Source organism: Euprymna scolopes, chromosome 5, assembly GCF_053919585.1.
Source record: "Euprymna scolopes isolate OS-2025 chromosome 5, ASM5391958v1, whole genome shotgun sequence".
NCBI classification, from domain to species: domain Eukaryota; kingdom Metazoa; phylum Mollusca; class Cephalopoda; order Sepiida; family Sepiolidae; genus Euprymna; species Euprymna scolopes.
In genome coordinates, this window is record NC_136486.1 from 66120030 (window position 1) to 66142406 (window position 22377).

The 22377-nt window shown below is 35.3% G+C and overlaps 1 protein-coding gene across 2 annotated transcripts in view; it reads left to right on the forward strand.

Annotated features, from left to right (window-relative positions):
• The window catches only part of LOC145276827 (bactericidal permeability-increasing protein-like), a 92121-nt gene that overhangs the window by 25081 nt on the left and 44663 nt on the right, over nucleotides 1–22377 (forward strand). For both annotated transcript variants that reach the window (XM_080128177.1, XM_080128179.1), the window contains exons 6-8: nucleotides 4883–4946; nucleotides 18604–18695; nucleotides 21827–22003. In XM_080128177.1, the coding sequence (XP_079984303.1) occupies nucleotides 4883–4946; nucleotides 18604–18695; nucleotides 21827–22003 (333 nt within the window). The remainder of the gene's footprint in view (nucleotides 1–4882; nucleotides 4947–18603; nucleotides 18696–21826; nucleotides 22004–22377) is intronic.

Here is a 22377-nt window from a genome sequence, read left to right on the forward strand (position 1 = left end):
TGCTGGTAAGCTTTACACCCTGTAGCACTCGGCATTATTAATCCAACTTATTCCCAATCATTCCCGCCCAAACATGCTGCTCCCACCTCCTTGTTGGCGATGAACACTGTAACGGGTTGGAGTTCCGTTCGAGTGTGAAACTTTGGTCCATCATACAGGACTGCAAAGAATAGCATGCGCCTCATCTCTAAATAGGACCTGTTGGAAATCCAATTTCATATAATTCTGTATCCAAGCCATTTGGTTCCCCCTATGTTGTTTGCTCAATGGAGGCCTTGGAAGATGGTTGATGTTCCATACAGTCTCATTCAACACATTGTAACTGGCCTGCCTGGATCTTGGAGGGATTCTAGCTCTTGCAAAAATAGAAACCCTTCTGTTGTTTGATACATCACAATCTTAAATGTTTATCCTGGTGCCCTTATTTTTCTGGATTTAAGGTTCGGGTTGTTCGAGAATGAGGCTAAGATTCCTCGATTCCTTTCCAGCTCCCTGACTAAATCTTTTGATCGACAATCCTTCTGTAAGTCTAGCACCTATCCTTAGCTTTTCGATAACCTTTAATCACCTGATTTTTTGGCATGGGAAGAGATCTGGAATAAATCGATGGACAGTATAATTTACTTGGTAATAAATAAAATGGCATAACTTTGTGAATATAGCATGGATTTGAATAACATTTTGGGAAATAACTAATCTTATAGCAGCCCTTTGGTGTTGTTTTGTGATGTATATTTAAGGATATAATTATTGACACAGTATGCATGCACATATATATATATATACAATTAACTTTTAATGCACTGTACAAAGCTTGGAAAATCATCCAAGAGAAACCCCTTCGGCTCTCTTTCACAAACAAACTCACCAGGGGTTAATCCTTAGATATGAAAAACTTCTAGACGAATAAAATAACACCTAAGAGTAAGTACTCGGAGATAAACGAGAAAAATGATGAAAAATAGGGGGAAGAATAGGCGAATGAGATTTCGTGTGAAATATAATAATATGAAATATATACGCTCTTAATATGTAGAGGGTATACAAACGATTACGATATATCTCCGAGCAAGTCCAATGATTTAACGAACTTCTTTTGTCGGCAAAGCTTAGGTAAAAGAATTGAAACTGACTCCAAAATCTTCAAAATATTTTAGACTCAACCCGATGCAAAATTCTAAAACAATAAATATTATTGCCATTAGCACAAGATGGATTTCCAATTAGATGCTGCTCAAGTCTACTTTCTGCGGGTATATGCACGTTGCTGCGTGTCTGCAAGGACAAACAGGTATTGACCCACATAGCCAGCAGCGCAGTGACAATTAAATTCAGGAATAATATTACTTTGCGTGATATGGGGGAAAACCGTCCTATGTAAACAGGGTGAATGCAGATCTTACACCGAGATCAACCATATCATGACAGACAGGAAACAATTAGTAACAGAGTATTTCCCCGTATATCTTCGAGTATTTGCTCTCTCGTGTTAATTTGATTCATCTTTGTATCTTTCGATATTCAATGATTAAATCCTGATGGCTTTGTTGGTGGAGGAGCTTTTTACTTTTTGTTATTATATTATGTGTAAAGCGTTATATATATATATATATATATATATATATATATATATATATATTGACACGTATCTATGCGTTTATTGAACTATATTAACATAAGAAATGTTCTGATCTAAAAGTAAATTGCCAAGAATTGAATGAGAATCAAGAAATATTGACACTGGCATATTTTTATTATATCAAAGGACCTACTGTTGAAATTATAGATCGAACTCCTTAGCTTGTGGTTTAGTAAAACTTCAAAGATGCACTTGTGATTTTGACTGTGTAAGCTTTGGTCCACATCGCCTGTTTCTTTCTTTGGATTATTTCGATTATCTATTTTCGATATTTAGCTAACGCATTTCGATACAAAACCTATCTTAGTAAACCGTCAAACTCATAAATTATCTTTTTGTGAAATTAATAAATATCGGTTCAACCGTTTTCGAGTCTACAAGGAAAAATCTCACACTCACATAGAAACGCACAAAGTATCTTATTATATAAAAGTAGAGATTCTCGACTTGCAGTTATCCAGCGAGAATACAGACACCTCGATATAAACTTAAGTTTATTTTATTGATGAGACTAAGGGTATCGGACATATGAATTAAGTTATATTGTCAACCTCTATCAATCCGTCTAAAATCATAAACGAATGAATAAATAAGGTTTCCGTCTTTAGACAAACAAAGCTTTCAGATGAATATTACTTTATAAATACAACTGCAATGGTCGTCATTTCTTTTTTCAAGTTTTATGAAGATAGTAAACCAAAATATATTGTTGCTATTATGATATAACTATTGCGTGTATTTTTTTGTGAGTTGCAAGAGCGTAATTTTGTGTTTTCATGTGGCCATATCTGTGTCATTCTAACACATATTTACTGGCAAAAACTGTTAAATGCCCTTACAATTTAGAATATACTTGGCGTGGTAAATCGCCATATGTCAAATGCATATATTATATATGATGTCTCATTAAAAATTGTAAAATAGTTTATTTTTATATATTTCCCCTGAGAGAAATTACGTTGGCTTAGTGGTTAAGAAAACGGTAACATGCTAACTTTGAATCAAATTTGTCACAAAAACATCTTTCACTTAGGATGTGGGTGACCGTCACATGGTCTTTCTCGTATGTATTCGAGTCTTTCTAGAAAATATCAGGAAATACAATGCCGACAATAGTATGTTCGGATCCATAAGATATTATGATAATCAGATAATTCGTACGGGATAAAGTAAATGTAGTAGAACCCGATTCATTTTTCTGTGTGCGTAGCCCACCACAGACTGATACGAAATTCATTAAACTGTGCTTTACCATGAACGTTTATCCTGGTTACATACGTTGTAATTATTTCATTTCCGAAAATAAACCAAAAAACACCCAAAAGAGATAAACTGTAAGAAAATATTTCTTCGACTCGTTTTAGATAAGAATCGTGAAAAAATACATAGTTTTTAACTAACTCTAAGCGTGAAATAAACAAATGATTTTTTAAGAATGTCTAAGCCACTAACATATATCCAAAGCAATACAAGAGTTTACCTGAATCGTTCATATTTTTGTCCGTTAAACATTTCCGGCGGAAATAGGGGTCGAGATCCTTCCTAAACAAATTATTTTATTTAATACTTGTGTATTCCTGTAATAGCTGCATATATAATGAAGTAGTTTTCTTTTTGTCTTGACAATGTGTTTAAAAAGAACGTGTCTTTTGCAATAGTACCTTTCGAAATTCCTCTCCTCTCCGGTGATATCACCATGTCTATTTTCTCTATGAATCCTCTTAAAATAAACACTAATCTGCCTAAGCTGATCATTTCACACGCTTTCTACATGAACTTTCATTTTGCCAGCCTTAATAATTTCTCTAATAAGCATGGCATGGAACTTATTTTTCGCTTATTTACTGAAAGATCCATTGGGACGCATAAACACTAGAGAGGTCATAAATGCCTTCTATATACATATATAAATTTAATGCCTGCTGGAACGATCTATAATTGTCTAAGGTATATCTCTACAGGGATTTGTAAACACACACTGGCATGAAGATACTTTTTCCTTGATGTAACTGCTGACTAAATATTAAAAATTACACGGTATTCTCAACCACATCACTTCTCCTCGGTATGGTAAACTCACACTGATTTTTACGAGGAGTGGTGGATCTTCTCTCAGTTATGTTACCGACAGTTGCTACACCAGATTAGATGAATTTTAATGTCCTGAAATCCAGTAAAGCATAGATCACAAAAACCTGTACTATAACACATGCACTATAGTCAGTTTCGGAGAGAAACATTATGTCCCTAACTTCAGTACTGTTTGAGAAATAAATGAATATTTATGGAATCTTCTGTGTATTTAATATAAGGATCTACTGTTAATTCCTAGGCAAGAACACCTTGATCTTTAAAAACTTCGACTGATTTAAAATGAAACAAGAAATGTATAGCCGTGCATCCTTTCCTTTTAGCCGGCATCTCCATCGTATGATTCGCTCATTTAGACGATTGAGTTGTCTGCTCACCTCTCTATGCAGTACACATATCAAGATTGAATTTGGAAGTACTTTTGTATCAGATAAGAATCAATAACTAAGTGCACTTAATCATGTGTCTAGAATTCTTATTCGCATTTGGATTAAACCCATTACATTATTTGATTACATAAAAGGTGTAAAATGATTAAAGCAATATTGATGAGAAAGAATTTTGCTTCGTTGATGTCCACCAATTATGGATGAAATCCATTGCAAATCTGATGTATTTTACTTTTCAAGTAGGAGTTTTTGTCAAAAGAAACTGAAATATTTTAGAATATTCATTAATTGTCATTGTTCAAATTTCACTAAAATCATAGTTACTGCAATATTTATGATCGGCTTACACTAGTTTAAACTAACTTCACATAATGCTGACTTACCTTCAATGCGGTTCACTTTGTGACTCCTTTCGACGATCAGGTCTGTTCCTAAATTTCTAAGATTCCACCGAGATAACTTCTTACGACTGTGAATGACACTCTAAGCGATATATTTTTTGTGTGTGAATTCTAATAAAATCGTTTTACGTGAAGAACTTTTAATTAATTTTTCATTCGTTATAGAATAAAACCTAAAGTAAAAAGTAGCCTATGCATACGATTTTTAATGTTTAATTTAGGTAGCAAATTTGGTTAATTCTGTTAGTTACCTCTAAATACAAAAAAGAAAAATCATAATTTTGTCAGATTTTGCACAATTATCCTACAATTATTTTTTGTTCAATTAATTTTTCCAATTTCTTTAATTTCGTTTTCAACAGTTGTGTGACAGTGCCATAAAGATCATCAACAATAATGTTGCTCCAAAACTTTCCAATTTTCCACGTAAGTGATATATTTTATTTCTCCATATATTGCAGTTGCATTTTTGAGAATATCAACCTAGAACAATAGTTTCGGAATCGAAATCATTTCAAATATAAAACTAAGGTTTATTAATATCAACAAATATATTTTTTATTCAAATTATGTTTCAGTAGAAACAAATAGTTGCAATTTTTCTGGATTGATAAATTTTATTTTTTGTAAGGGGGGGACAACCCTCCAAATGGGCTCATCTATCGTCCATATAAGCTATAACTTATCGCGATCCCGGTGAGGGGTCTAATTCCAGGGCGACCCTCGCATGCTCGGTGAATTAGCAACACTTTCTGTTTGTAACCTTTCCGTTGTTTTCATGTAATATGTGTTTTAAACTGTTATCCATTTTTTCTGTTCTTCTTGTGACTACCTGCGGGCCATAACAGTATCGATTTTTTTTAATTATTAGTTTAGAAATCCATAAATATGAAAGCATTATTATATTAATTCGGGTTGACGAAGAATACAGTTACGGATTACTTGAGACTTCTACTCAATCGTAAATGACGGAACTAGAGCAAGCAAACCCGTGGATTAAATGGACAGTCTCGTTTGAAACTCCGTACACGTTCGTGAGTTCCATAAAGCGATTTCCGAGTTCAGCAATATCCACCTGGATAAAGGCGAAATTTACATCAGCTAAATGTAGTAAGAGTAACAACCAAGATTGAAACAATGGTCAGAATAATTTACGTAACACAAAAAGCAAAATGATACATTCATTCATTTCGCAAGAATCACATTATTTTGTTATTATCATAAATTTTCATGATAACTCTCTAGTAAGAATTCAGTCTAAGAAACACATCAGTTACGTACAGAATAGACCGTGAGAAAGCGGCCTACATTATACGTGAATTTTTCTATGGCGCGGACTGGGTTTGCCCTCGTAGTCATTACGTGTTTACTTCCAATATGATAGAGTTAAAAAAACAATAATTTATTGCACGCTTATCTGTTCGTGCGAATTAATACAGCCTGGGTATACAACTGAAATAGACGAAATATCTGTATGAAATCCTGTTTGAGTCACAATTAGAAATACTATTGCTTTTTTTTTTCTCTCGTATAATATATTTATGCTTGTAATATTTTATTATTTCGTGAGACCGGATGAAGAGAGCATGTAAGTTTATCGCACATGCCGACAAAATCTGAACTCTACTGTCGCTTTTCCTGTTCGATTATACTTTTTATTATCAAATCTTATTATATATGTATATATATATATATATATATATATATATATATATATATATATATATATATATATATATATATATATATATATTACATATGTGCCGACACCCGATATATATCTGTCCTTCTATAAATCTTGGCACGAAGGCCATGAAAATAAAACGGCAACCGTTTTCTATTGGAATTTATTTGCCTCCGACAAAAGCAAAATATGGCCCGAGGTCGTTTTAACTGGAGGGGGGGATAAACTGACTGATAGACTAACTTTTTGGAAATCACTAAACACTTAGCTCAGGCATGTATTAGGGTTTACTCTTACTCTTATCCTATAGCTAAGCTATAAAGTAAATACTTACTATCGATTGTCTTGTTCTTAGATTTAAAGTGATCTAAAATGAATAACACCTCTTTATCTGTTTCCCTTGGATAGAAGATAGGCTTACAATAATTAATACAAAAAAAAAAACTAAACCGATACTCTTCGTAATGCAAAATGCAAATTTCTGGATTTTACACAAAAGGCGAAGTTTTCTTTCTTCGTTAGATGTCTGAACACAACGCACTAAATTATCTTCATTTCCATATATTTTTATCGACTGAAAACATGATATATACCTATTTTATACTACTTATGCTTACAGAATACGCCATAGTTTATACTTTATTTTCCAGTTATACAAGTACTGAATTACACTATAAATCATAAAAAATGTCATTATTTTTATCTATATTAAATATAAACCTCATCCCCCTGTAAACATAAAGTAGCCATTGTTTGGCCACCAAATTATGATTTTAATTCCTAATATCAATAAAACATACCTTAACATGTTATCCTATTCCTAAACTTACATATGAACTATATCTTTACAATCTATTAACTCCTCTCACTCAAACCAACCTGTTGCAAATTTTGTTGCTTCCACTGCATGACTTGTTACTCTTCCAGTAACAATGAAATTGAAAGCCTTGTAATGTCGTTTTAATCACTTTGAGGAGTATAACTTTTAAGTAGATATTTAACCACTACCAACTAACCCATAAACTTCATATGCAAGGTCGCAGAAATACCTAGTTTAGGACGTAGGCGCGGCCAAACCCTCTAGGTGTTGACGGACCCGAAGATCTTCCCAGATCATCCGTCTAGGAGAAGAAAAACTCTGAAGTATAACCTTGGGATAGAGGCCTATTCTGTCCTGGACGACAACCTTCCTAGAGCTGGTGACTCAAACAACTCACCGGTTTGCAAACCTAAACTGCTTAAGGAGTAGATAGGCGCTGTCTATCACCCGGCTTTCATATTCCTTCTTTACGTATTTGCCAAGTGTAGAGATGCTATCACATGGACTCGATAGAAACACCCAGTTATCCATTTTGTTTATTGACTAGGGCAATGTACGCTGTTTTCCCCGTCCCCCCTCATAAACAGGACACTGTGAGGGTGCTTGTGTGCTATATGTTCTATTGAAATTGGATTGAGTTGACTTTTGTCTGATTGATTGATAGTTCCTGGCTACTGTTTCCGTCTGATAATACAGGAGCCCGAACTTTTTGATAGAGCTTAGAGCGGCTGCTCCATCAACAGTTGTATAATATCGGGATGATTGTAGTGCCATGTCGCGCATGGAAATGTACCTTACATTAATCTCCGCTATGCTTTCCTGAGGCCACAATCCTATAGATGATGAATCAGTTGATTGTCTATTTGTTTTGAATTTGATATTCGGCACAACCACGTGTCCAGAACCTCACACCTTTACTGATACTTTTAAATGAAATAAAATGACAGTTTAAGCAAAATTATGATTAAATCAGGCACAATCCTAAACAATATCAAACTCCCTACTCCCTTTAAGCTTGTATTACAAATATCCGCGGGCTTAGAATTAATTTAGATGATGTTGAACCCTTTCTTCTAATAATCAACCCGAATATCTTAGCACTAAGTGAAACTAACCTACACTCCTCCATTCCCACTTACCAATTTAAAATGCCTGGTTATCTCCTTTTCTGCCGTAAGGAGGTTTATACGGTTCCAGGTGAGAATTGTTTGAAGATAGCGGTTTCAATCCTACCCAAAGCTTAGTAGAGGCTTACTTGGCACAAAAAAACGTGGTGAGACAACAACAACTACGGAAAGCAGTAATTGCTGTGAATGCAGTTTGGAAATTCGAAGTTCCTATCTCGTCGCGGTTACCACCTGACAGAGGAATAGTTGACCGAAACGTCGATAAAAATCAACAACTAAAAAGATGAGGATAATAGACCGCAAAAATAAAATTCAATCATTGGGTTGTTTGCCCGGCAACCAAGACAATTAGTTAAACTCCACATTTAACCCAGCAAACAACTCCCTCCCTGATTTTTCTTTGCGGACAGAGTCCACACTTGATGATCTGAAAGTCACACCTTCTCAGCTGCATGGTATCATAAAAACCCTAGACACCTCGAAAGCATACGAACCCGATCTCACCCCAGTTGTACTATTAAAAAGATGCGCATCCGAGTTCTCTCCGAACTTTATATAATTTAATAATATCTTAACGAATCTGAACAACTGCTTCTGTTGTACCAGTTTTCAGATATCCTGGCAAACGAACTGACCCATTAAATTATCGCTTCATTAGCCTCCTAAATATGTGAGACCAGAATTAATCAAGCTCTAGTTCATCACCTTTGAGCTGCTTAACTTCTGACTGACAAAAATATGGATTTAGGCAAACTCGTTCCACAGAAGATATCCAAACTATAATCTATGTACGTATATACTATTCACTGGACAGAGCAGGGGAGGGTAGAGCGGTAGCCCTCGATATATCTAAGGCTTTTGACACGGTATGGCACGATGGTTTCTCAGATCATATGGTATTACTGGAAGAATACATAACGTAATTAAATCCTTCTTATGTAAGAGAAAAATACAGTTTTTCATCGACGGTCGTACATCTAAACCATATGACATAAACGCGACGGTACATGAGGGGTCTATCCTTTGACCTATATTATTTCTAATATGCATAAATAGCCTCCCTGCTAAAATTGTCTCTGAGATAATTATATTTTCTGACGATACCACGCTCTATTAGAGGTACGCGGGGAAAACAAACGAACACATATCCAAGGAAATGGCAGAAAAACTAGAAAATGACCTTGAATGTATAGTGGAATAGGGACAAAATGGACGGTCACATTCAATGCTGCAAAGAATAAACTTGTTTCCTTCAATAATTACAAGAACCCTTTCTACCACCAATAGCAATGGTCAAAACACACATTACCTGAAAGTATACCTTTTAAACTCCTCGGCCATAGGGGGGGGCATGAGTTAGAGCAGCAACATTGAGAGCATTGCTAAGGCCGCTGCGAAGAAGCTGGGCTCTCTCTACCGTGCTAGGAAGCTACTTGCGGCTGTGAGATCCTGTATTCTATAAAGCTACCATTCGCCCATATATGGAGAATTGTTGTCACATTTGAACTGGTGCATCTGCTACTAATCTACCTCCTGGATAGGGTTTAAAAGATAATTGCTAACAGGAGAAATCCTGAACTGTCATCTAAGATTCAGCTTCTGTTTCATCGACGAAATTTTTCGTCCCTCCTATTGTTCATCAAGTATTTTAGTGGTGAATGCTCTGACGAAATACACACACTGGTACCCCCTCGACATAAATATCACCGTAAAACCCCACACACAGCTAAATTCCACCCTACACAGAAAATACCCCTAGGTGTAAGAAAGCCTTCTACTCCAATAGTTTCTTTTTCAAAACTGCTAGATTTTCTTTCTCCCTTCCGGGATTCTGCTCTCCAAACTGTACTGATATGCAGAAGTTCTAGTGCAATGTAAACACACATCTTGCTGTGCCTCTTCAATTCATAAGGTTCCTGCAACTTATGTCTCCGAAAGTAACTCCCTACTTCAAAGTGGAAATGTGCCTTGTTTGGGGTGAAAGTTGAATGAAATGTTTTTAAAAGAGTAACAAAAATAAAAGAAATGTATCAGTCATGAAGCATTTCTACTTCATTAGCCGATACCAAAAGTGTAGTGCGACAGTGGAAGAGATAATACAATTTGATCTGGCCTGAAGGTTTAGACAGAGAAAAGGCAAACTTATTTCTATTGTTGGCATTTATTTGCTTCCCCACAAAAGCAAAATGTGACACGAGGTGGTTTTTGATGTAGGGAAAACCAGCTCTTTCAAAGAAGAGCAAAAGGGGCACTCTGGTAAAAAAATAATAATTGCCTCCGTATAGAATGTTTCTCTTCCATTGACCAGGGAAAACTAAACTTGAGAGTAACATCAGGACAGATACAGCACTTTGATCTTGTTTATATAGTTCATTTGCTTGAAAAATTTATTATTAAAGTTTGAAAAATAAAGGCAAAAATTAACAACAAAAAAGAAACTTAGGCATGAAGCCATATAGGAAATGGCAGGAGAATACAGGATTTTGTATTGTCTATACGACTTTAGAGATTACTCTTATCTGGCGACATTTACCACAATGCCAAAATGTATTTTTATTAAAAAAAACATATGTACATGTATGCGTTTGTTGGTGTGTAACATATTTTTTCTCTCTTACGCTAGCACTAACAGAAAATAGACCATTTGCTAAATTCTTTGAATTGGAAAAGAAAAAAGAATGGACCAAATAAAATGCCTATTGAGGTATGTCCCCACCCTAATCTAACTATAAGATTGCCCACTGTTTTTTTGGAACTGAAAACAAGCAGGACGGTATCTAGTTAGTATTGGGGTGATTTACTATAGGATGTTGGAAGAAAAGTATTAGGAATGGTAAATGCGGGTGGAAAGAGGTGACTCCCGGGTTAGGGAAAGCTGGGGGCAAAAGAAAGGGATGCATGGGGTGGGCAAGCTCGGAAGTACTCTATTACCAAAAAATAAAGCAGGAGCGGGATATCATTCGTACACTCAATCAAGAGTATTTTTAAAAAATCTACGTTCGCCTAGTGGGGTGGGCTCCGAGGGACTTAGGACCACTCACGCCATGCTTTACAGAGGGAGCACGAATTCAACCTGGCCCTCGACGGATGCATAAACTAGTGTAATGCATCCACCTCTTATGGCAATCCACTCAAACCAAACTTCTCCAATAGTATTTGATTTTCACTTTAAGCAAATGTTTAAAGTAAACAATCAAATCAGGATTTGGTACAGATGTCCTCTCATAGACCTTTTTTAATGTGATCAAAATCATCAGTCTCGCTACTGCAAGCATGACCAGAAAAAAGTCTTCTCTCTCCGAGCAGCGGCGGAACTATGTTGTCAATAACATATGTTGCGTGATGGTCAAGCGAGCGTTCTGCATCGGCGCGAGCCGTCAAATCTTTGACATACTCCATGAGTTCCAGTAGCCGGCTGCCATGGAAAAAGGCATGGTAACCCGTTTCAGTTTCATGGTCATTGCAACAAGACATTCGGGAGGGATATTTCTATCTTTGTTAAAGTTTGGCAAATATTGGCAGTGGATTCTGGATCAATCGCGAGGTAAGGGAATATTCTGAATTTCTGAGAAAGTCCTGTCCCGGCACACAATTCCACTGTGAGCGGATATCCTCATCCGACCACCCCAGCTGCTCGCTAAAGGATCCGAAGTGGTACTCACCACTAATGCCCGATAAGTCCCTTCCTAGGCTGCGAGGACACTGGTCTCCGGCAAAGCTCTAAACGCCGATCAATATTCTTCAAAGAAACTTTGTTCTGCCCGTCAGCCTATGACCGTCTTCGACCGAGTGGTCAGGTTTGAAGTTGGGAAAGGCGCTTGTAACCTGAACATCCTCTTCTAACGAACGACTCGGAAAAGCCAACTTCTCGACATGTCTATGACATTTCATATCGGGCAGTCCCAGGCCTCTCTCGCTCAGCTTTCAATACATACCTCTCTGAAACATAATGTCATCTCTTCGCCTACAATAGCGAGAAGAAGAGCCCTGTAAAATCTCGAAGGTATTTTGAAAGAAGGCGCAGTAGAAACAAACGGTATTAGATGTGGGGGAAGACGTAAGTCGCGCACGCTTCGGCTCGACTGTTCAAAGACAATTTTCTCTGAAGCCAAATTTTGTCTGTAATTCCGACTAGTTTTATCCAGTTGTAGACCCAGACCAAACCACACACGGATAAAACGGACCGGATCACTCGTTCAGCTAAAAAATGCCTGGAAGCGTGGATTCACCGCTTTAGGCGCCCAACCGCAGGCCGACAGAATTGCTGCGGTGGAAGATGACCCATGTCATTTTTTCGTAGCAAGCGAGGATATTGGTACCCGTTCTGATGTCTGTGCAGTTCGAAACGCACACGGTGATATCATCGCCGAACGCAGAAATCCTGACTTTCATAACACTAGGTAGAGCTATTCCGCGCAGGACTGGAGTAACAGCCTCGTCCTTTAACTTGCGAAGGAGGACTTCCAACGCCTGAACGTATAACAAAAGCCACAGGGGGTAGCTCTGACGCACCGACCAAAAAATAGCGAACGACTGCGAAAGCCTAACGTTCATCAGAATCGCAACCGTCGTCGTGTGTTACTAAATGGAGACCCACTTGCGGAAGTCCGGATTTAAACTGACGGCCTCTAAAACAGATTCCAGGAACCGATGTTCGAAAGCCTTTGATTTATTTAGATTGATCAGCGCGGCTTCGATATCGTTTTCTATTCCCTATTTTCTAATCGTGGGGATAAGATGATCTGCATCTTAAGTCAGTCACTTTCCTCCTCATAGCAACGCTCTGGTCCAGTTTGATCAAGTCAGTGATGACGACTTGCAGGCGATGTGCAAGAAAGTTTTCCAAAATCTTACACTCTGTGTTTAGCAGAGTTAAAAGCCTCAAATAATGTAGATTTTCCTTCCCACCATACCGTTTACCTTTCTCTAGCAATGTGATCATATCCTTAGTCACAAGTCCGGGAATGGAGCCTTGAACAAGATAATGGTTGAACACATCTTTCAGAATAGGAACCAACATTGGTGATAGCCTTAAGTAGAGTTTGTATGGAAACCTATCAGGTTCGGAGACTTGTTGTAGCCAACCTGTGCAACGCAGTAATGATCTCGTGCTCCGTGACCGGACCATAAGAACTAGCTGCCCGAGCCGCCATGAGGCAGCCAACTAGCTTCCAAACTCCTCGACCCTGAATCTGGGTATTTGGGTTTAAAGCTCCGATAAATGCTCCGAAACCCCTGACAGATCTCTCGCGTCGATACAAGTGCGTACATTTCCATGTCATTTACTTTTTGAATGCACCCATCTGAACTGCGACGTAGACCAGCCTTGCGTTCAACAGCGTCAAATTTCACATCCTCTTTAGAAACGTTCATTAACATAGTCCTAACTCTTTGACCTTCGTACCGCTCGCTAGGCAAGTGGTTGAGGTCATGCTTTGCAAGTGTTATTTCAAGGCCCCCCAACCACCGCCAGGGTCAGCCTATATATCAACACGCTATCGTAAGCGAGCCGTTGGCTGCACTGGATACAGAAGCGTCTAATCTTAGCGTCCGTGCTAACCCACTACTTACTCTGTGTTACCGCCCCCACAAATGCCCGCTGAACTAACTCTGTAACTTTCTGCTGGAAGTATTTTAGCTCCAGTAAAGAGTTATTAAACTTTCAGTATCCGACTAGTAAAGGCCGAGCACTTTTGTTCAGACGGCCATAACCAGTTTATGGTCTAAGTATCCTATAAAGTGGAACTCAGGGCCTGACTAATCCAAGTAAGTTTGGGTTGAAAGACATGCTAGCATGCCGCGTTAACATCTCCAGCCTCGGATGAATCAGACGAAATCAGTCAGCAAGGTCGAACGAAGCTATGCAGTCAGACACTACACCGGCCCGCTAGCCCCCCCCCCCCGACATTATCCATCTTGGGATCAAGGATGGCATTCCAATCACCCATTAACACTAACGTCTCCAGATCCTCTAGAAATAACTCCAATCACCGAAAAAAAGAAAACCCTCTGCCGCAGAATTGGACGCATAAACTGTGAAAATCCGAAACACACTGTTATCAAAGGAAACATCGGCAAAGGCCGCCCGCCCATCAACAACATCCACCGACGCTGGAAGGAGTGTTTAAAGTATTGGTGGCGGGAAGCTCTTCTAAGATAAAAAGGTACTTAGGGGATGAGGTTTCTCCTCCTTCCAAGTCTCTGTTGAGACTTCCGAGAGGGTGGGCTGGAGGTTGACTATCTGCTCTGCTCATGCTTCTTCCTCGCCCTCTTGTCTTTGTTTTCCGCCCTGGTCTATCTTTTAGTCTTAACCTCTCCCACATACACTTTTTCTTCTTCCGACTGAGGTGGGGTGTCTGCAGCTTACGCGTTTCCCCGTTGGAGAGTGTTGGTGTGGCATCCTCCATAGTCGTGAATTTGCTAGTGCCGGGAGCGTCTTTTGCCATTATTGACCCTGCCTCTTTTTTATCTGGGACGTACGCCATTTCCTTTTTGGGGCTTGCTTCTATTTGGGTAGACGTCCTTGGAGGGAGTCTCCTCTTCCATGCTGGGGGAAATTGCTAGTATTTCTCTTCCGGTATCTGCAGTCTCAATGGTCGGTCAAAGGGCGGGTAGAGATAAAGTAAAAAAATCACAGGTTGTACCTATCTGAAGACGGCGTCCAAACCGGGAGACCGATATTGCCGCGAAAAAAAAAACTGCGCCAAAGGTTGGAAGAGGAGGAGGTAAATCTTAGAGCGGGAGTGGGTGAGTTTATTGGAGGAAAGAGAAGAACATTTTCTGACTCTGCCTCAGGAAACATCATGATTATCAGGTCAGATACCCCTCGCTAGGGTTGGAGCGGAGAAAGTTAGACAAACTGGGGAGGGGTGGACAGAGCGCTAACCCAAAATGTACACATGCTTGTCAGTGTGTTTCGTGCACGAGAATGTTCAGTGTGGTTCAGAACATCACTGCCTCGCATGAGATAAAAAGGTAGTAAAAACAAATAATACATATTGATCTGGTTACAAAGGCCAAGACCGAACAAGGCTTCCTTTCTTTCTATTAGTATTTATTTACTTCCTTACGAAAGCAAAATGTGACACAAAGTCGTTTTTAATATAGAGGAAAACAAGCTCCCCAAAAAACGCAAAAGGGGCACTGTTGACGAGACCAAAACTAATAATTTTCTCAGTATAAAAGGTTCCACTCAATTAACCAAAGACAAATTAACCTAAGTGTAACATCGGAACAGATACAGCACTTTGGTTTTGGCCCGAAGGCTAAGAAAGAAAAAAAGGCAATTTATTTAGGTATTTATTTGCTTCCCAACGAAAGCAAATGTGATACAAGATCGTTTTTAATGTGGAAGAAACCAAGCTTCCCTTAAAATAGGGCAAAAAGGGGCATTTTGGCAGTATCCAAAAAGATTAATTGTCTCAGTATGAAAGTTTTCCTCTGCATTGACCAAGGACCGAAAACGTCAGAACAGTTACTACACTTGGATCTTTGCTTGAAAGGAAAAAACAGCAATTTATTTAGTGCTTGTTTGTGGCCTTGCTATTATGTACTACCAGAGCCTCGTTTAGGGCCTAAGACACCAAGCCACAAAGCCACTATCGGCCTACCTATCTTTGTATTTTATAATACAACTTTAAGACAAGCCTAAACTAAGCACTGTCACAATATAACCTTATTCTCTCTATGGCATTTTCCTACGTTAAAAGTCCCAAGCTTATGAGTCGAACTTTCTTTTTACAATTTTCAGAAAAGTAAAATAAACATTTATGTACAAAAATAAAAGCAAAAAATTATGCACCAACGTATTTTTTTTACATATATAACTCAGAGCAAAGGATGAGATGGGAGTGGGACAAAGCAAAATACACCCGGAATGAAAGAAAAAAAACAACAAAATAAAACACCTGTAAGGGCGGGTTAGTGGAGCCCATTCCTACCTCAATATTAAGTGCAGAACAACAACTGTTTTCGACTTTTGTCAGAAATAAACAGACCATTCCTCAATAGGGAGTGGGAAAGCTAAGGACGAAATTTCAGGATAGGAACATAGGGAATAGACAGTGTGTTCCAAGATTAGTGTGCGTACAGGAGTAACAGACTGGGGGGGGGAAACAAAGAGTGTAATGTGCATCTCTGGAGCTCTCACAGAACCGAACAAAATTAAACAGGGAAGGGATCAACTTTCATACTCAACCTCATCTAAAGCCCTATTAAAACTTTTCCACCCGTATTGGTTTCGCTTAAACTAACACCTTTGCCGAGTATGCGCGAAAGCGAACAAGCGTATGAGTCGGTGAAAAGCGAACCCGATACCTTACAATTACAAATCAAGTCCACTAATGAACTGCATCCATCTGACCCCAAAGTGACGATCAAGTTTCGCCCAACGGTTATGAAAAAAGAACAAGCCGATAAGTGATTGGCGGGTTTTGAAATACACTGATTTCATAATTTGTGTCACGTTATTGGATTTTCGTATCGTAGAGTGTCTATTCGGCAAGATTGTCCGGTTCCACTTGGGAACATGTGTGTCGATTCAACGGTATTTGTTCGTGATATGACGTGTCGATTAAGCGGTGGTGTTCGGAATTGCGTTGACGAATTTGTTAAGGACCGTACCGCAGCTGTGAAAACATATATATATATATATATATATATATATATATATATATATATATGTATATATATATATATATATATATATATTGTTTTTATGTTTTATGGAACCATTATGTCAGAGTTTTTGAGAATAGCTTGCGTTACTTTAAAATTAACGGATTTTATACCATCAGTTGCTAGCTAAGTGCTAAGAATAAGGATGATAACACAAGGTGGGGATAAAAAATAAATATTTAAACAGTTAAATAAAGCGCTTGTTCGTTATCCTGATGCTTTTGAATCGTTTAAGATACACCAGACTATATTAATAAAGGACATCCAAAACTATATTAGCAATGTATAAAATGTATTTATAATTATATATAATAAATTTATATATTATAAAAAAATATATATATGTATATATATATATATATATAAAAATATTTTTAACCTTTATATATCTAATTTTAAATAAATAAGAATGCAAATATACTAAATACTAATCATAGTGGGGGTGATAATAGTTAAATGGATTAATCCTAATCTTATAAATACAAGGCTGATAAATTAAAAAAATTAAAACATGTATCCATTTTAAATGTGGAAATTGATGAATCGCACAGATAAGAAATCCATTTTTATAGTATGTAAAGGTTGGTAATTGCAATTAAGAATAGGAAATTGGATCAAATGTTTGTAACATATCTTCCTCCTAAGATTAAGGGTGGTGGTGTTTGATCAAAACTGCTGGGGAGCCATGATGTAGCATATTGTTTTCTTTTAAATCCCCGAAACAGTGTTTCATGGTAAACAACTGATGATCCCTTGAAAAATAAATTATTGGTATTATAGTAAATTCGAGAGCGAGTTGATACAGTGATTGCAGGTGATTAAATGACTTACTGACTAGATGGGTTTCTAACGAATGATAAAAAAATATTAATATATATATATATATATATATATATATATATATATATATATATATATATATATATATATATATATATATATATATGTACTAGCAGGTCGTCTAAATTGCCCGGCCATAAAATACACTTAAATATGATATTTTGATTAATACAGATTTCATATTTATTATTCTACTAGGCTACGTGTTTGAAGGTGTGTGTTGAGCAAAGAAACAAAAAAGAAGGAAAAGTTGTAGTAGGCAGGTAGTGACGTGAAGCATCTATATAAAAAGGCGAAACATCTATATATAACCTATATAAAAAATGCTATAGATTTTGTAGTCAGGCGAGGTGACCGAAGAAATACGTGCCAGTGGATAATTCTATTTTAAAAAATAATATATGTACATTATTTAGTGGGTACCAAAGAAGTCAAAGAGAAAATTATTCCCAACTCGCATTTAGGTAAAAATGCACTTTCTTATAAATAATTGAAAAAGTATCGCTTACAAAAAGAAATAAAAACCTTTATATGAAAACGCAATACAATTAGTAGTCGATCGAGGTGGCCGCGTGGTCGAAGTTCAGGCTTCTTATCATCGGTCCTCAGTTCCAATTTCGTTAAAGTCAGTCACTCTGATGAATCGTAGACGACGAAACACGTGTAAATTGAGAATTATATTTTAAAAGATATGTATATATATATATATATATATATATATATATATATATATATATATATATATATATATATATATATATATATACGTTCGTTGACTTATCAGGAAAAATCCCAGAAAGTTCTGACATAGAAAAAAAGTAATAAATAACCGCGTATTATTTAATATTTATGGTGGATTAAAATAACTGACGTCGACCTGCAATTAGTGCCGGACATCTTGTTTATATATACCTTTTGACGTTTTCTTCTTATTAGTGACTCGCCCGATCAAGGATGGGTATATCTTCGACTATCGTTTCGTATCAGATCCACTCTTTAGTTCAGCGTACATGCAAACCAATCATAAGGTAAGTTCAAATAATCCAATATGCATTTGTTAATAGTATGCATTATTAAATTAACATCTGTAGTAGTGGAAAGTACTCATGCTTGTCAGTAGTCATAGTTGTAGTAACATCAGTAGTAGTTTTATATTTTTGGCTCTTCATAAATGATTTGTTACTTTCATCCGTTTCAATTCAAGTTTAAACCGATATAAATAGCATTTCCCTTATCCGTTCACTGATTTGAAGATAATTTTATATGTGCCGAAACATTTCGGGCTAGAATCTTTAATCAGCCAATATTTTTATTTAAATATATTGCTCGCTTTATAGGCGTAAAATCACTAAATAAATACATTACTGGTGTCAACACAGTCGTATTTTTTTCAATAGAATTTAGTATTAAATTCAAGGTAATTGCAGCCCTATCGCTATTCGATAGGACTTCCTCGCTACTAATCAATCAATGTACACCATCTATAATCCAAATTATTAGATTGTAATGTTTTAGCAAAAGAATAGCAGACTCTTAACCGTATCCCTGTTTAAAGGTATACATCTGAATTGAAGTACTACATATTTACATAAGTAGCTAAGCATATCTATAATACACATACACATAATATATTAATTCTTTATGTATATATATGTATATATTTATATATACGCATAACTTGATTAATATATACTATCATATTGATTATTATTATTACTATTATTATTATCATTGTTATTATTATTTATTATTATTAAAATTATTATTAATGTTATTAATGTTATTATTGCCATCATTGTTATTGTTCCCTTCATTATTATCATGACCCTTATTTTCTTTACAATGAAGAATATTATTTGTTATTTATTAGTAGTATTATTTATTATTATTATTATTATTATTATTATTATTATTATTATTATTATTATTATTATTATTGTTATTGTTGTTGTTATCACTGTTATTATTAGCATTAATAATATTATAATATTTTTTTATTTTTCAATTATTGCAGTTTTTATACATAATGTAGAATTTTATTTCTTTTATGATATATATATATATATATATATTTATATATATATATATATATATATATATATATATACTGTTATGCTTTAGAAATAGTAGCCTTTTTACTTTTTATAGAAAACCGTCTCAGTTTTATAGAGTTTTTTTATTTATTAATGTTTCTCTCCACACATATGTGCGTATAGATGTGCATTTGTTCTTCCATGTTTGGCGACATGTATACAAATATTTTATTGTGAGCATTATAACAAACTCTTCTTTATAACTTTATAATATCCCCTCTTTACTCGTTCGTTTTGCTGAGATCTTTACTTAAACGCTTCTAAACTTGCCATATGTTGTTATCCCCTTCTCTTTTCCTACAGAAATGTAATGGTGTTGTACCATATTACAATTTATTCCTTTAATTTCGTTAGCATTACCAATTCTTGACAGTATCTGTTTCATAGCACAAAATCAATAACTAAATTATTCTATCAATTAGTGAATCTATTTTGACCTTAACTCATAAAAAGAAGTAGCAACAGCCAATCGACCAAATGAAATAAATTGCATTTGCACATCAAATATTTAATATTTTTTGCTCAAGATAAACAATAAAGGTAACGAATTCATACATTTCAACTAGAACACAATGTAGTTTTAGAAAATTTGATGTATGGAGTAATATTATAACAGTAATAAAAATAATTATGTATAGTTTTAATTCAGGTTAATATATAATTTAACACAACTGGAAATTGCAAATAGTTTATTTTTGTGCCGCATATGAAAACATGTGTAATAGATTGTACCCATTTATTTTAGTCGTGTAACTATTGATATATTAATTTTTAAATAAGAAATTTACTAATTAATAAAGAGAACATTTCTGGCAGAATACACCATAATTAATAGAATTTGTTTATACGTATATCCGGTCTTAGTGACTTTATTTTAAAAATTTAAAATGCTGTAATAAAAGGAAACTAAAATATTTGCAACTTCTGTTCCAATTTTCAGATTATGTCCAAACGCATTTTATTTCCTTTGGTGGATTGATTATTTCTATTTCTATTAATGAGTGAAGTGCAAAATATATTAACTGATTGATATAAAAATTACATGATTGATTTTTCCTACGAAACGGAGACTGACAAGAATTGTAAGTGTTAAGAGAAATAAAACAATAAATTGTAAGATGGCCAACATCACGAAATTTAGAATATAGACTTTTATCACTTTTCCATGATATGCATTGTAATTACATTGGACTTCATAAATAAGGACTGGTATATTTTTTAATAAAATAAACGAATATTTATTTCTTCAGACATATATTTAAGAGATATACTCCTTTGTCAATCTATATATTTTTTTCCTGTTTTTCTTCGTCATGATGTCGAGTGGAAGAATGTTCAAGTAATTAAGTCCCGTGATATTAGTTGTGGGATTTTCATATAGTCGGATAGAACGCGTGATCGGGCGGTTTGAAAATCTGTGTAGTTTGTTGTTTATATCCATTAGAAGCGTCGAGGGAAATTTGAAAATGAAGTAAGATACTTATTAAACATGTTTGGAGCTAAATAACTGTAACACGAAATGGTCCCAAACGTGTTCTATCCGACTAGATATAAACCCCGCAGCTAACATCACGTGAACTTAATTCATTGAACATTCTTCCACACGGCATCATGGCGAAGAAAAAGAGGAAAAACTAAACATAGATTGGCGAAGGAGTATATCTCCGAAATATATTTCTAAATAAATAAATACTCGTTCTTTTATAAAAAAATATTTCGCGTTGCAGTTATTTGGCTCCAAACGTGTTCAATACGTATCTTATTTTATGTTCAAATGCCACTCGACGCTTCTAATGGATATAATCAAAAAAACTATATATATATATATATATATATATATATATATATATACATACATATATATAAAGTAAATATCAGTGAATAAATATATAAAGTAAATATCAGTGAATAAATATATTTATAAAGAAATATAAATATATATATATATATATTTCTGTATATATATATATATATATATATATATATATATATATATATATATATATATATATATATACTGTGCCATTTTATACGCATGTACGAATTTCTTTGCTTTTATATTTTAGGCAGCAGTTATGACTCCCAATCAAACTTCAAATTTCCCATTTTCTCCAAAACAATTACCAAATGTAAATGAAGATAAGAAGATGATTTATTTTATCATTTCGGATTTTGTGTTGAACACGTGGCTTTATACTGCACATCGTGACGGAAAATTTTTGCTAAAAGTAACCAAGGAAAAGGTAAGAGAAAATATTACGTAACTTTTCAATACTATTATCGTTTTTAAACTTAACATCTTGGATTTATGAAATCCGAACTTTTAATTGTTTACATTTGGCCAAAACAACTAATAATGCTAAACATTTCTCCTAAAAAAAACTTCTGTAAAACGATATGGAACCAGCGCCGATAACAGGGTTATCATCATCATATATCACATAGGGTTGTTAAATATGCATTACATATAAATAAGAGATCATCTTTATGGGCTATTTAAAAAAAAGCTTAAAAAAAGAACATTTACCCAAATTTAAACGAGTGAAGAGGATTTAGACAAACCCTATACGGAATTTATTGATTAAATTCAAAAGGGATTTATCATGGATTTACAAAG